At 40.3% G+C, this 16,398-nt stretch overlaps 1 protein-coding gene across 2 annotated transcripts in view; it reads right to left on the bottom strand.

Moving 5' to 3' along the window:
- AMPH (amphiphysin) overlaps positions 1-14,543 on the bottom strand; it is a 242,069-nt gene extending 227,526 nt beyond the window's left edge. For both annotated transcript variants that reach the window (XM_037517588.2, XM_054692313.1), the window contains exon 1: positions 14,441-14,543. In XM_037517588.2, the coding sequence (XP_037373485.1) occupies positions 14,441-14,509 (69 nt within the window). In that variant the 5' untranslated portion in view covers positions 14,510-14,543. The remainder of the gene's footprint in view (positions 1-14,440) is intronic.
- Positions 14,544-16,398: the final 1,855 nt, after the last annotated feature.

The following is a 16,398-nucleotide window of genomic DNA, read 5'->3' as shown; positions in this document are numbered from 1 at the left end:
TTCTGATCCCATGCAGACCGGGTAAAGGAGGAGTCAGAGTCCTCAGTGGTTTTTTGCAGGTCTTTTATTGGGGTTCACCAGGCATATGGCAGGCAGGGGTGCTGGGGGGCTGGGAGGTTGGCAGTCCTCCCAGCCCCCAGCAAATCTTCACTCTACCTGGGCTCTCTGGCGTTCTCTGCTTCTGCTTGGGGCTTCTTCTCTTTCGGCTTCTATTTTTGGCTTCTGCTGCTGCTGGCGTCCCCATGACGCCGCTCTTAAAAAGCACAGTCTCAGCCCAGGTGAATCCCATCAACCTAGGCCCACATCCTATTCCAGGTGCCCGCCATCAGGCATGCATTCAGGACAAGGATCCATCATCTATCCTGATGGCAGGAGGGCAGAAAAGCCTGACATTTTTTATCTTACCCTACATTCCTTATGACCACTCCGTAGTGGAGGACCCAGGCTCCCTCCATCTCACTTTCCTGCCATGCTCAACATGTGAGATCATGTGGTCTTCATCATGGTCTAAGGTCTCAGTTCCATCTCCCATCATTATTTCCACATTCTGGACAGTGGGGATCTAGGGGAGCAGTGGAACACAAACCCCTTTCCTTAAGATCAAGACATAGAAGTTTTACACACACACCTTCTGCTCATCTACTGCTGGTGAGAGTTTACTCACATGGTCTTATCTGTCTATGAACAAGGTTGGGAAATGCTATCTTCAGATGGGTAGCCATATGCTCAGCAAAACTTGGGCTTCTAATACCAACTGAAAAGGGAAAAATTAATACTAAAAGCAACCTACAATCTCTGTCCCATCAGTAGGAAAGAACAGGATTTGCTATGCACTTACTACAGAGTTTCAATGCTACAGAGTTTCTGTGCTAGATGACACAAAATTTACTGAATTGATAAGCTCTGGGGAAAAAAGCATCTGGAAAGATGAAAATGGAGTTATTCAAGTGAGCTTAGATTAAAAGGAAATCAGCACTCTTATCATATTCAGACTTCTAAGAAGCAGATATAAAACATGCACAAGTTGGCTGATGACTTAGGAAAACACTACTCTTTGAAGAAAGTTGTCCTTTGTCAGTCTGCTGGAGCACATATATCCATGTTCTACTCTCTGTCTTCCAATTTGTGAGGTCATATTTAGTAGCACATCTTTCTCTTATTTCTCCTGTTTGTCTTTGCATGAATCATAAAAAATTTGTAGGATATTCATCTTGTAAGAAATTAAATGAACCCACACTCAAGAATTCTTTATCATCTTTCCAAACTCATCTTTTAAGACACTAAAATCCCACAGTTAGTCCTTCCCACAAGACTTTGCACATCAAATTAATTAAAACAGTTTGCATTTCCGGGATTTTTTTTTTTAAACTGCCATATAAGCAAAAACAGATGACTTTCACTTTGGTTTGCATTTAAAAATCCAGCAAATATAAAATGTGTTCCACAAAATTTAAAAGGGTAGCCGAGAGGTCTCTGGGACATAAATATAATGACACATAAAGCAATGAAAATTTTTCAGGTACCACACTACATGGAATTTCTCCTCCACCATTAGTCACTAAATAAGACCTAATATTTACAAAACTCAGCACTGCAGAACATCAACAGGACTGATGAAAAGAACATGCAATGCAGTCCAAGATCAAATCTCAATTCCATACTGACAAAGTTCTCATGCAAACAGCCTCTAAAAATGTATTTTTCCAGATTTAGTAAGAGATAATTGACATATATCATTGTTTAAGTTTAAGGTATACAACATAATGATTTGATATATATAAATATTATTATATAATTACTACAATAATCTTAACTGACATCCATTACTGCACATTATTATTTTCTTGTGATAAGAACTCTTAAGATCTACTCCCTAAGCAACTTTCAAAAATGTACTATAGTATTATTAACTATAGTCATCATGCTATACATTATATCTCCATAACTTATTTTTCTTATAACTGGAAGTTTGTACTTCCTATGACTTTCTCATAAGGTCCCTTACTTTCTACTCTCAATAAATGTTAAAAGAATGAAAAGACATAAAGTATGTTATCCAACTATGGTAGAGTGATATTCAAAATCAGTAACAAGAAGAAAACAATGCATTCCTAAATGACCAACACATCAAAAGAAGAAATCACAAGTGAAACCAGAATATACTTTGAAATAAATGAAAATGGAAACACAACAAATCAGCACTTATGAGATGAGTTAAACCAATGCTTAATAAGAAATTGAGAGCTATAAGCACATATGTTAAAAAAAGAAAAAAGCGGTCGAGTCAACAACATAATCTTCCACAGTAGATTAAATGTAAACTGAACCCAAAGCAAATAGAAGGGGGGAAAAGATTGGAGGGAAAATAAATGGAAAACAAAACAAAAAAATATGAGAAAAGTCAATGAAACCAAAAGTGCTCTTTGGAAAGATGAACAAAATTGATCTTTCAGCTAAACTGCCCCACAAAAATAAGGAGATGAGACTAAATATACTAAAATCAGGAATGAAATGGGTGATGTTACCAGCAACTTCAAAGAAATAAAAAGGAATACTACCTTATAAAAGAATATAATGAAGAACTGTATGCCAACAAGTAAACAAACTAGATAAAACAGAAAATTCGTAGAAACAAATTACCAAAATTGACTCAAGAAGAAAGAGAATTTGAATAAAATTAAAACAAAAGATTATATTAGCAATCAGAAAACGTCCCATAAATAAAAAACAAACCTAATTTGCTTCACTGGTAAATTTTATCAATATTAAAGGAAGAATTACCAATCCTTCAAAAATTCTTCCAGAAAAAACAGGTGCCACTTCCCAATTATACTTTGAGATCATTATAACTCTGATATAAAACAGGGAAAAAAAATGACAAAACAGTATCAGGTAAGAATTTAGACATGTAAACTTTCACCAAAATGATTTTTAAAAAAAATACCTACAATCTAATGGTCTAGTTCTCAACAAATCAAGCTTCTTCCACAAGAAACTAAAGTTACCTTCTGAGTTTTGACCACAGTCCCTACTAAGCATATGAAGCAATCACATTACTGTTCACCCTGTAATAAAACACATGGAATGAACGTAATTATAAAAAAATCTTCCAACCTGACCCCATATCCTCGAATCACCTACCAAAATATGCAGCAGTTTTCTGCAGCAAGTATATGTACTTTTGGTGATTGAAGTATTATCCAGCATTAGTCTAAAATTATAATGGTTTTTACAGAATCAGATTACACAAAACCCAACGTTCCATTCCATACAGCATTCCTAATAAGGAAGACACTTGGCTCTTGATGAAACATCTCCAATTTGGCATCCACTAAACTGGATGATTTCTTTGAAATTTAAGTAGGCAATTTTAATATAAGGGTTTTTTTTTTTTTTTTTTTTTTTTAAGAATCCCATAAGGGCACTGCTTTTCACCTTACTGTGTTTGCTACACTGGAGATAAATTTATAATCACTGGCTAGTCAAAAGCCTTACTCTCCTAGGAAATCAGAACCACAATAATAGCTCTATCAAGTCCCCATTTCCAAAGCAGTGTGCTTTGAAAGTTTATTAAGTCTTTGAATTACCGGAAAAATGTATTAAAAACGCATATTCAAAGTCTTAAGTGATTCTGGTGAATATGTAAAAAGGTCTACGAATCTACATTTTAACTTATCTCCTCTCCAAGTATTCTTGCCTACACTTTGAGAAAATACAGCCCCGAAGGTATTTGATTCTGGATTCATTCTGTCTTTTTTTTTTTTTTTTTGACATTTTTAATATTTTTTTTTTATTTTTTCCAAATTCTTTTTTTTATTTTTTTAAATAAATTTTATTTTTATATTCCCCATACAATTGCAACCCCCTTATTTTGACCCCAATCCCTCCCCTCCCCGCCCCCCACCCCCTATAGGATGTCTCTGGTTCATAGTTTTTCGTTGATTTTGATTTTCACTTTCTTATAGTTATTCATTTTCCTGGTCCCTTATTTAAGTTTTCTAGATTCCTGCTATGAGTGAGACCGTCCGGTATTTTTCTTTTTCTTTCTGGCTTATTTCGCTGAGCATGATCCCTTCCAGCATCATCCATGTTGCTGCAAATTGCATGTGTTTATCTTTTTTGAATGCTGAGTAATATTCCATGGTGTATATGTACCACATCTGTCTTAAATAGTGGGCCAATGTAGTTCCCCAGGAGAGCCCTTTCATGTCTCAACCTATACTGTAGGAATGCTAGTGGCCCCAAGATTGCAAGTATTTCCTAGAGGGTTTGGAACAAAAGTCTGCACATGGCTTTCCTATAGACTATCAATGATGAGCCCAGTGAGCAAAGAGTAGACAGGAAGTAGATCTATTACTCTAAAATACTCAGAAATTATACGGTGTGTGACAGGTATCACACTGTTCTTCACCTTCCTAGGCTATACTACCAACCTCATTATTATTAAGGAGAAGAGACTGCCTGCTATGAAAGATTCTCCCACAAATTCAAGATTCTTTCCAAGCTGAAAACTGATTATTCCTAAATTCCAGACCTCTACCTACAGAATAATCAAGTCAATACCCACAACATAGTTAAGTCAAGTTGATGACAGTCTTAACCATGGGTTCTTTCGTTAGATCAATAGAGAGAGATACATAGACAGATAGACAGACGGATAGATAGATCCCCCCAGTGAATTAAATGTTGGGAGACCAAGCATAGTCAAACATTTATAAGCAAGATTATTCTTCTAGATGTATGACACTTAAGAATTTTATAAGGACTTCCATTTTTTATGTTGGACTTTTCTCATGATTTAGTAGAGAAAACCCTACTCTCCACAAATAATAAAGCATGTTAGGTTGGAGTTTGCTATTATTGTGCAGAAGGATCTGTGTATGATTCACAGCCCAGAGGGCAAGTCATCTCTGAATCAGCGTCCTGCCTCCATGTCAAGAGGGGACTTTGCCCTTGAAGGACTCCTCAATACATGAGGATAAAATCTGATCACACAAAACAAAAACTGGTCACTACTACCGTAGGACCATCCTATGCAAATAGTAGTAGATATCATTTATAAGGCCTGTGCTAGCAGTCAATTCAGATATCTATATTCTACAGCTCAAATTTATGGCCAGTGGGTAAGTGCATAGTTCAATGCATGGAATGCTTCCTGACTCAAAAAATCATGATGCCCTTACCCACTCATCTTGCATGGATGACTGCAACTCATCCTAGGATCTTAAAATTTACCTAAAGTAGATGTGTTCAGTCTGTTCACTCTAGGTAAGCTCCCTAGTTATATTAAAAAAAAAATAGTTACTTTCCTTCACAGAATTTTAATTATGATTTTTCAATAAGAATATAATTATTGTTATACTCAAAACACTTGTTGGTCTGTATGTTAACCAGGACAGCATTTAAATTGCTATAGTATGAGTATCTAGAAAGTTCCTGTCACACATTAGAGTCTTAATAAATGTTCCATATGAATGAATAAATTCCATTGAGATTGCTTCACAATAAAATACATAAATTTATCAGAGTACATAAATTTAGCATCTTACTCATCACAGTTAGGTGCCATAAGAAAAGTGCATATATGCATGAGCCTAACTGTATTTTGTTAAATTGTACAGGCACTTGAAAATATATATATAGATAGATATAGAGTTAGATATCATTCAAGCTCCTACAGCTTAATAACTAAGCTTTCAACTAAGTACATGAGAGTAACATAAACATGACTGATTTTTATTTTTAAAGATGTTTGATTTTAAATATTGAAATTGATGTATGACTACGGCATAGCAATATTTCAAAACTGAGATCTTATCCATGGCTTTACTCAACATTATTCCCAATAAGAGGTTCACTAAGTATGTGTTCAGGAAGTACATCTACTTACCTACTCTACCTAAATTTAGAGGTCAAATCAATAAGAATGAAGTTTCAGCATCAGCATCTCCATATTAAAAGCTGGCCCGTGAATATGTTCTCAGGAAATCATGATTACTATCACTGCAAGTGTGTATAATACTGAGTATATAATATTATTTATTCCTTTGTTGGTAAATTCCTTGAACTCTGTGATGATGGCACTTTCATCATTCACATGCTAGCCATTACTGAAAATATCTGGAAAATTGCATCTATAGCACAAGAAATCCTGACATCTGTTATGCCATTCACAAAAGCCCACCAGCCCACTTATTTCCTCAGGGATTTCTATTCAGATGGCCTCTAGTGTTAGTGGTTAGAAAAACTAAAAATTGTGTTTGAACACTAAGGTGAGAATTCCCAGACTTTACAAAGTCAAAATAATATGATTTGTTAGACAGCTTTTCCCCTTTCTACTCAGACCCTCTGGAGTGCTTTATAATATCATTTGTTTGAAACTTAATCACACACACATTTATACACACACACACACACACACACACACATACATTATTGAATGGACTCAGTGGCCCCCAAACGTCAATTTATAGGAAAGGATGCCAGAGGTCTTCTAGGGCAGGGCTTTTCAAATTACAGCTTGAAATCAGTTAAGTTGTCTCTGGGAGCATTTTCTTTGAAATAAAACAGAATGGAGTAAGATGGAATGGAATGGGTGATTCCAGATAAGGTGTTGGTGATGTTAAATCTTTTCTAACTTAGGAACCCTGGCATGATGGGAAAACTTGGAGTGTATGTAGATTTGGAACTGATAAACCCATTAAAAAAAGAACCCATGTATTTGCAGCTCTGGCTTACTTAGCAAAGAGAAGTTTATACTTGAGTATAAACCTGCAGAGAGAGGTTGGGGGGAGGGGGTCGCCTTCCGGCCCCTGCCTCCACCACAGAGGCACCAACCATCCTGTTTACTTCTGTGCTGACCCATGGGGCAAGAGTGACATCAAAATGCTGGGTTCACTTTTGGGATTATTTTCAATAAGGATCTTGTAAAAACCACTGACTCCTTTCAAAGAAAAGAAACTCACCATAGGGTTTCTGAACTTATCACAAGATAGGGTACCAGAGTGAAGTAACAGATTTTCATGATATATTAGATGGAACGTAGAAAGCATTTGCTTTGAATATACACATAAATGGAGCCAAATTTTATACCCCAAGTAAAGTGGCATGTTTCTAATACCAGAAAGAAAAAAAAAAAAAAACTGCTTTGAGTGGAAGATAAAGCATAAGTGTATACAATGTAGAAGCAGTAACAAGAAGGTTTTCAGATGAAGGGGAAACCCTGTATGAGCCACAGGGACTCGGTGTGGAAAGTGTCCTTGGGTGCAAACACGGTCATAACAACCTACTCCTCTGCAGACATGGGCCCCGGCCCCATGAAAATAATCTCCCAGACAGAACAGTGTCTCACTGTCCATTCTACTTACATGCAGACATACACATACACATGCACGCACACCAATACATCCACCCATAAACACCATCCCCATTTCTCTTTGAGAACAAACCTAAATGTGGGCATCAGCAAGGCAATAATAAAAAAGAAAAACACCTATGTCACATTATTAGGCAGATGGAAGTAGAGTATGTTGCTTTTCTTGCCATATCATACAATCCACATTGGGTTGAACCACATGACTACCAATATTTGAGACTATCTAACATAAAAATGACATTTTAGCAAAGCTCAACTTAATACTGATGGGATTCCTACCAAAAACTGAGCTCATAGGATAATTATATTTCATGTATTACTTTCATAAAATGACAGTGATATTCAGTGAAATCCTTAAGATAATTTCACAAAAGTCACAGAAAGAATAATATAGAAGGATGCTTTAAAACAACATATTTTCAGGAATGAGATGTAAAAAGCAGGAGCATAGAAAGTCAAACAATACCTCATTGCTGATATATACAATTCACAAGATATTGGTCCTTGTCTTTAAGCATCTACAACTTAAGTGGGGAAATACACTGCATTAAAATAGTTGCATCTAAGAATACTATATAGTAATCATTTCAAATGAACTGACATAAAGAATATAAAATGTGGACACGTCCTTAGAACTTTAACAGTGTAAGTCCCTTATTAAAACAAAAAATAAAAACTGATACTTAAAGAGGTTAGTATTATACCAAAAGTTTCCTTGGTCATTAGAGTCACATTTTTTAAAAATTTAAATATCAAAAATGTTAAAGTGATTCCACCAACTTAAAATTACATAAAAGGTGCAGGGGGTAAAGACCAAATAAATGCCACTGATTTAACAAACAGAAGATAGACAAAAAGAAAAAAAAAGGGGGGGGAATGCCAGAGTGATTATATATTTAAGGAAGAATTATTTTTACAGAAAAAGAGACTGACAGCATGTGTTTATATCCAGCTCTTCCAACAAACTAAAATGACAGTGAAAGAATAAAGAAGGTGTAAACATATAAGGATAAAAACAAGAAAGGCATCATTAGTGGATAAAAGAGTTCGACATTTTAGAGAAGCAGAAACAAGGATGAGGAATCAAAACAACTCAGTAGAACAGAGAAAACTACCCTCAATACAGTGCATATAGACAGCTATCAACGAGAAAGCAGTCAATTCTCACTGCTTAATCACACACACAAACACATTGAGACTTAAATCCTGGTCCTACCATGTACTGCAGACAGTGAGGATAAGCAAAACACTACAAACTTTTTGAAAATCTGAGAATATCGATGAGATAAAGAAGGCTTTCTTCCTCTACTCCAACAAGGGCAAGGAAAGAGATAGGATGACAGCAGGTCTAGCAAAAATCAACCTAAACTATAGCAAAATGGTAGGGGCTCCAAATGGTGAGGGAGGGGGATTTCTTCAGTTGGAGTACACAGAAAAATTGTATTATCAGATACGGTGAAATTTGATAATTATATGGAGAGGCATTTGACAGATCTGATGAAGCAAGAACAAACAATTCTAAATAGTTCATATTAAAATAAACAAAAAAGGCAATCATTAACTCCAGGGAAAACCAAAAGTTGTATGAAAACTTAATCCTCAAATAAGATTTCATAAAAATTTACAAACAGCACATCCAAGACACTATTCAAAAAGTAAAAAGACAAGTCATTTTCTGGGAGAATATATTTGCAAAAAATCTGTTTGACAGAGGTCAAACATATCCTGAATATATAAAAACCTTCAATAAATCAGTAAGAAAATGACAGGTTTCCCTAATTTAAAAATCAGAGGCAAAAGACTTGGACACTTCAAAACCAAAGATATAACAATTATCGATAAACATATGAAAATATGCTTATTAGGGAAATGGCAGTAAAGGAATCAGAAAGGTATGAACATAAAAAGACAGAATAAGAGAGGTATGAGGAATGGTGGGAATCTGGTATGATAGAAATGTTCTGTAACTTGATCTGGGTGGTAGTGACAGATATGCATATACATAAAATTTTATCAAGTTGAATACTTAGGATATGTACATGTAATTCAATAAAATTTATATTTTAATATTTTAAAATATAATCCTTAGTGATAACAAACTTTGTTATATTAGGGAATGCGCAAGTAGAGGGAAAAATGTAAAAGAGCAACATCCTTGCCTATCTTCACCAAAAAGAAAGAACAGATCAAGAATTAGCTGCCTAAGCATAGTTTTGAGATATTTTATGGCTGTCATAGCTGCCTCTGGAAAACAAGACTGGAGTTTGAGGAGAGGATGGTGTGGTACCTACTATTTTTATTAGTAAAAGTCTTTTACTAATATTTGGTTTTTAAACTGTATATATTAATTTTATGGGAAATTTTCAAACAAATATTAAATAATACATCACTATTAACTATGAGATCACTTATATAAATACAGGACGGAGAAGGTATCTTAACTGTGTCTCAGTAGACACCTTTCATTTTGCCAGACCAGCGTCCATTTCCCCTTTTGTTCTCTGATACTCTTTTTTCCTTCACCATCAGTCCATATGGTCCACCGGGAATTTTTCCATCCCACTTCAGTAGAAGCTTGTGACTCAGCCCAATCCAATTCATTTTCCTGGCCTTTGGCCAAAGAAATATTTTCTTCCAGGGATAGGCACAAGGCCCAATTTGAGCCAATGAGGACTATCCTGAGGACATCTCCGTAAATGTTTAAGGAAAGACATCTCTTGCTTACAGCTGCTGGCAACCATCTTACCACCAAGAAAGAACCTGTCTACAAATGGGTTTAACAGGATAGAAAGCAGAGATGAGAGATGGGGAGAAGGCCCTGAAAGCTGTGATTGAGCTCCTGGCTCCATACAGGCTGAAGCTGTATATCCCTACCCTTTCTTTACATAATTATAAAAGGCAGTATCTTGTAATGGGGAAGCACTGGATTCAAACTTCAGCTTCCCTACTTACTATGTGATATTGGGCATATCACTTCATCTCTTTCCCTTCTATAAACTGGGAATAGTAGTAGTTGCTAGCTCGTGAAATCAAGTGAGTTAATATAACACATACATGCATATATTTAAATATGTATACATATATCTAATATAGGCACATATATTCATGTATTAAAATCTCATTCAAATTTATACTGCAAGATCCATATTTTTATTTTTAGCAGTTAAATTCTTCTTTTTCCTTAAGTCAGTTTGAATGGAGTTTTCTAATTCTCACAAGTGACAGGATCTGACTAATTCAACACCCAAAAGAAAAACCATACAAAAACAGAACAAGAAAATACACATAAAACACATGCAGAGTATAAACATAAACATTCTCTATGTAGGAAAAAAAAGTTTAAAGATTAAAGTAAACAGGAAAGAATATTGGCAGCCTTTAGGATTGGTAAAGTTTTTTGTCCTTACAAATAACGAGGTGGAAAAGCTACACAAAATAGGCAATATTATAAACAAATTTTGCACATAAAAATATAAGAATAGGGCCTCCCCTGGTGGCACAGCGGTTGAGCACTGGGCTGTGAAGCTGCCCCCAGCCTCTGCAGCGCCAATTTGATCCCTGGCCTCTGGCGAGGATTCCACATGGCGCGCAGACCTCTCCTGCAGCGCCTGCTGCTCCCCTCAGCAGTATATTTCATCAGTCTGCCTGTTCTGTTCCCTGCTCTGGCTCTGGTGAATCCTCTCACCTTCTTGCGCTTCTGACTGTACCCTGTGCTTGTATAAATTAATAAATAAATAAATCTTAAAATATATATATATAAGAATATAAATAATAATGTTCAGTTTTAAAAATCAAACAAGTGAAGTAGGAACTAATTTTTTCCAATGACATAACTAAAGACTTCTGAATTGTATCATCTAGTGTTGGTGTCTTTTTGTTAATTTTTTTTAAGATTTATTTATTTATGCATACAAGAGCTGGGGTACAGGCCAGAGGTGGGGGGGGTGAGAGGATTCACCAGAGACAGAGTGGGGAACAGAAGGGGCAGATCTACTGAAATACACTGAGGGGAGCAGCGGGTGAGTCAGGAGAGGTCTGCTGCGCCATGTGAGTAGCTCCCTGGTGGGGGATCAAACTCATGCTGCAGAGGCTGCAAAGAGCTTCATAGGTTGCATCTTAACCTGCTGCACCACCAGGGAGGCCCTGGTGAGTGTCTTATGGAGAGAATGTAAATTGATACAACTTCTCTGAAAAGCAATTTAGCTATCATAAAAATAAGCATACTTTTACATAACAATTCTTCTAAGAATTTATCTAAGTAAATGCTAAAAGGTATGTGCAAACATTTTCCCTACAGGTTTTCTCACTGATTTGTACTTATATACAAATGTTGGAAAATGAATGTCCAAAAAATAGAGGATCCATATATTCCAATACTGTTTAATCATCTCAAATGTTGATGGAAAATATGTACATATATTGAAGAATGTTCATAATTGTTAAAGGAAACAGATTACAGAATCATATAGTATGAGCCTATTTTAGTCATATGATATATACCTATACATATGAAAAAGGATCTATTTGAATATACAGCAAATGATAGTGAAATCTCTAGGTGGTAGAATTCTGAGTGTCCTAATTTGCTGCTGAGTTTTCTTTTAAGAAACATTTCTCTATATATAGACACACACATATATATATATAAAGAGACATAGCATAAATATCTATAGACATATATTTCAGTCCTTCACCAATAAACCTTCATGGACTTTCAATAAGGAAAAAAATGTATTCTAAATTCATCAAAAGCCATGTCAACTTTAAGAGTAGTATCGTGCATTTGAAGCCAAAATGCATGCAAACTGTTAGGTGGAGCCACAGATGATAAAAAAAAGCCAAGGTAATGGGTTTCTGCTGAGAAAGATGGTTTAAAAACAAGGCCCAAAGGACCTCAAGAACACAAATTATAGTTATTGCGATGGAGCATTTTGCACTGGAGAAGAAGAGAATGAAGATGCAAATAGAAGGAATCTTTGATGGGGACATCTACCTAGCCAACAACAGCAACCTACAGTGCTTTCCAATCTCCAGCAACTTGTTTGTGTTTGAAAGGCCTTACTTTCCTGTATTCCCACATGCCCACTTCCCTTACAGCTGCACAGGCTTAGGAATGGGGCACAACTTAAACAGGGACAAAAGCCATACTCGCAGCATCTTGGTTTCTTAACCAAGGTGCAACAGGCATTTTTCACCAGCAACTTTCCCCAGGAAAGAAGATGGGACCCTGGAAGTCCGGCACAAGGCACTCTGAGCCTTGTCTGGTATCCACAGCTGCAATCATGATGCACACTTAGCCTTCATAATGAAAAAGTGAGTTCTCAACAATTTACAAGGGCTTGAATGCTGTGCAATACAGGTTACATTTTCTTTTCATTTATTTTTGGCATATTAACAGCTGGTGACCTAGATTAGGAAATAATTTCATACATGAAAAGACAGACTATATCACTAAGTTACTTCACAGAAAGTAGATTCAATGAAAGCTTCAGACCAAAGATTCAAATAATTACTCAGAAAGGCAGAAAGGATGGGGGAAAACTACAGTGGGGTAAAAAAAAATATGAGAAAACCTTGACCAGGTCCCAGCAGATCCTGGCTACTTTCTGAACAAGTAACCAGGGACTGGAAAGAGGGCAGGAGCCTTACTAATTCAACTGCTGAAGAAGCAGGAGCAGGGAGAGGATCACTTTAGTTCAGGATAAGCTTGGGTAGATATTAAAAGAAATACAATCCTCTTACTGCATTGAGAGCGGGCCTGTGTGGAGGAGGGGACTAGAGGCAGCAAAGGAGCCCCTGGACCTGGGGTGAGCAAGAACCAGCGGCAGCCTGAGCCTGGGGCTGAAGAGGGAAATTCACTGTCATAGTAAACAACTCAGCAAATCTGACTTCCAGTAAAACAGGAAAAACTCTCAACACCTAGTATGCCAGGGATGAAAAATACTGCCATGTGAAATAACATAGTTCAACTGATACAAGATTTACTAGCCGCTGGTCATTTTCAGGTACAATCCTCAAGCTACCACAGGAATGTCCTTCGCTGGGCACACATATGAAGACCTCAGTGCTGGCAAGGTCTCCATGACCAGCCCCCGACTGGGAAGCCAGGCAAGCCCAGTGCCTGGTACAACACCTCTCCAACTGCTAGGGGCTGGGCTTCGTATGGACCTAGACTCGTTTGTTCACCATCCTGGGTGAGAAAAATTGATCATTAAAACCACTTTATTAAAGGGCTTGTAAAACAGCAGGAAACCGAAGCCCAAGGCATAAATTATGAATTTTTTTTAATGCACTAGAATGCCCTCCTTTGTGAGGAAATGTGCAAAGAAAAACTGTTAAGGTCGGGTCATATATATATTTTTTTGACCTTCCAGAGAAGGACACTGGCGTGAAAAGGGAGAGAGAAACAGAGAGAGAGAGAGAATATGATAAAGTGTGCATCTACATCTATTTGGAACTCTAGGGTTCACTCCACAGCACTGTATTAAAGTCTTCGGGTTTTTCCGATCGGCCCTACCGATGCCGAGATCTGTGGGGTGGCGTCTGTGCTAAATTGGTCGTTTCTGCGGCAGTCAAGCACCCAAGAAACCCCCAGAGGAAGGGCAGCTGCCGCAACCTCCCGCCCGGCCCGCGGGCCGCATCCCACCAGCCCCGGGCGGCGCGGGAGGGAGAAGCCGCCCGCCCGGAGCCGCGGACCCGCCGCACCTGCGGTCGCTCCAGCCCGACGCCGGCCGGGGACGGCGGCAGCGCGCGGGGCGCGGGGCGCAGGGGCGCAGGGGCGCAGGGGCGCAGGGCCGCGGGGCGCAGGGGCGCAGGGGCGCAGGGGCGGGCGAGCCGCGCAGACCCCGCGCCTCCGGGGAGCGCGTCCGCAGCCCCCGCGCCCCCGCCTCCCGCTCGGCCCCCGCGCCGGCTCCCGCCTCGCTGCAGCGGCCGCGCCGAGGCCGGGAGTCCCCGCGACCGCGACCCCGCCGGGCCCCGCGCCGCCGCCGCCGGCCTCCCCCGCACCCCGCACCCCGCGGACCCGGCCCCCGCCCGCGCCCCACCTGCCCGCCGCCCGCGCCCGACCTTTTCCTGCGCGCGGTTGAGTCGCTTCTGGACGTTCTTGGCGAAGATGCCGGTCTTGATGTCGGCCATGGCTGCGGGTCCGGAGGCTGCGGGCGCGGAGCGGGCGGCGGGGCTGGCGGCGGCGGCGAGGAGGAGGAGGACCGAGAGGAGCGGGAGGCGCGGGCGGCCGCGGAGCGCCAGGAGGGGCGAGGAGGGGCGGGGAGGGGCGGGGAGGGGCGCGCCGCGGGGACCGGCTTAAAGCGACAGCGCGGGGCGGGGCGCGCCGGGACCGGCGGAGACGCGGCCGGGCGGCGGGGAGGGGAGAGGGGGGGAGCCCGAGGGCGCGTCGCCCGCACAGCCCCGCGGGGTCGGGGTGGAGGTCGAGCGGCGCACTGGGGGTTCGTTAAGGCGGGTGTGTGTTGGGAGAGGGCCCTGACTCCTTCACCTAAAAGATGCCACGAGGGTGGAGGTGCAGGGACCAGGGGGTGGAGCTGTTCTAACGTGGAAGGTAGTCCCAGAAGGACCAGCTGGGGCCCGACCGGGAGCAGCCCCTCGCCAGCCCCTCGCCAGCCCCTCGCCAGCCTGCCTGTGTGTCGGGAACGGATGTCGCCCTGTCCCCCTCGGGGGGCTCACAGCCCAGGGAGTGAAGCCGACTGGAAAACAAAGTCATTGCAGGGCTTACTGCTGTAGCAGAGGCTGGAGTCGGGGAAGAAGGACCAGAGCTGACACTTGTTTAAAATTTAGCAGGGAGAGGGGGGTCAGGGGAGGATCATCCTTGTGGAGAGAGGGCAGCGACTTTAAACCAGGGGCTGTGCTCTGGTCACCTCTGTAATTGCTGCTCTGAGCGGGACCCAGACAGAAGCACTCACTCCCGAAGAAATGTTGCATGAAAGAATCAGAAACGTGCCGTGTGGCCTCACTAAGATCCAGGCCCTGTAACCTGTTGCGTCCTGCAAAGCTTCTAGCAACCTTAATAGGATTCACTGTCCTCTGTATTCTTGGAAGAAAGAATAATAGGGAGAAACTTTTCCTATACCTAGCAATACTTAGAGGTCTTGAAGGCCCTGATCTTTGGTCAAAATCTTCATACTCAGTTCTCTCTGTGTGTGTGTCAAAAAAGCAATGCAGGTTGCCCAGCAAATAGAGATCAGAAGTGAATCAGCACCTGAATCCTGTGAGTCCAGTTGAATGCAATGCACCTCTGGAATTGACTGTTACATGGGTAGACCTGAATGAACTGTCCCCTGGTATTTATTCCTGGGTATTCTCTTCCCCTTTCTTCTACAATGGCACCATAACTCACCTTAGCAATATGATAAAGTGTAAGTACAGGGCTAAGCCTTGAGGAACCAGGCACTGTGGTGAGCCTTTGTACCACTGTGTAAAAGTTCAGCTATCCCCTGTGTAAAAAAAAGTTAAAAAAAAAAAATCTTGCAGAGGCCAAATAGAAAAGAGAGATTCTGACATAACTGGTATAGGAAACAATGCCCAGATGTCCCTGTATCCCAGGTGAGCCCAGCTTCTTGCCAACCCATTTGTGTCCGGAAGATAGTCACACAAATAAACATCAGCAATACCCCAGAAGAAAGTTCCAGCTTGTCCTGGCTGAGAGTATAGAAGGGTGAGCAAACAAAAGCAAACTTGTTTTAAGTCTCTAACTTTTGCAAGGGGTTGTTACTTGAATGCCCAGTCTATCTCTTATTCTTACTTCCTTAGGATGACTGTCCATCCCAGTATGTCTGAGAGTGAATGGGCTTCCAGGACATAGACCTTTCAGTGCTAAAACCAGAACAGTCAGGGGTAAACCTGGATGAGTTGGTCACCCTACTACCAACATTCCAAGTAAACAAGCTTATTTCCAAGGAAAATAAGGAGAAATGTGATTCCTCTATTCAACATTCAGTAGAAAAGAAAGCTCTGAAGTCAGAAATTTGAGTGAGCTCTCAGAAACAGGGTGCTTCAGAACCTTGGTTCAGCCT

Source organism: Talpa occidentalis, unplaced genomic scaffold (genome assembly GCF_014898055.3).
Source record: "Talpa occidentalis isolate TD23 unplaced genomic scaffold, MPIMG_talOcc4v2.1, whole genome shotgun sequence".
NCBI classification, from domain to species: domain Eukaryota; kingdom Metazoa; phylum Chordata; class Mammalia; order Eulipotyphla; family Talpidae; genus Talpa; species Talpa occidentalis.
Note: the sequence above shows the minus strand (reverse complement) of the source record. Positions and strands in the feature narration are given on the sequence as shown.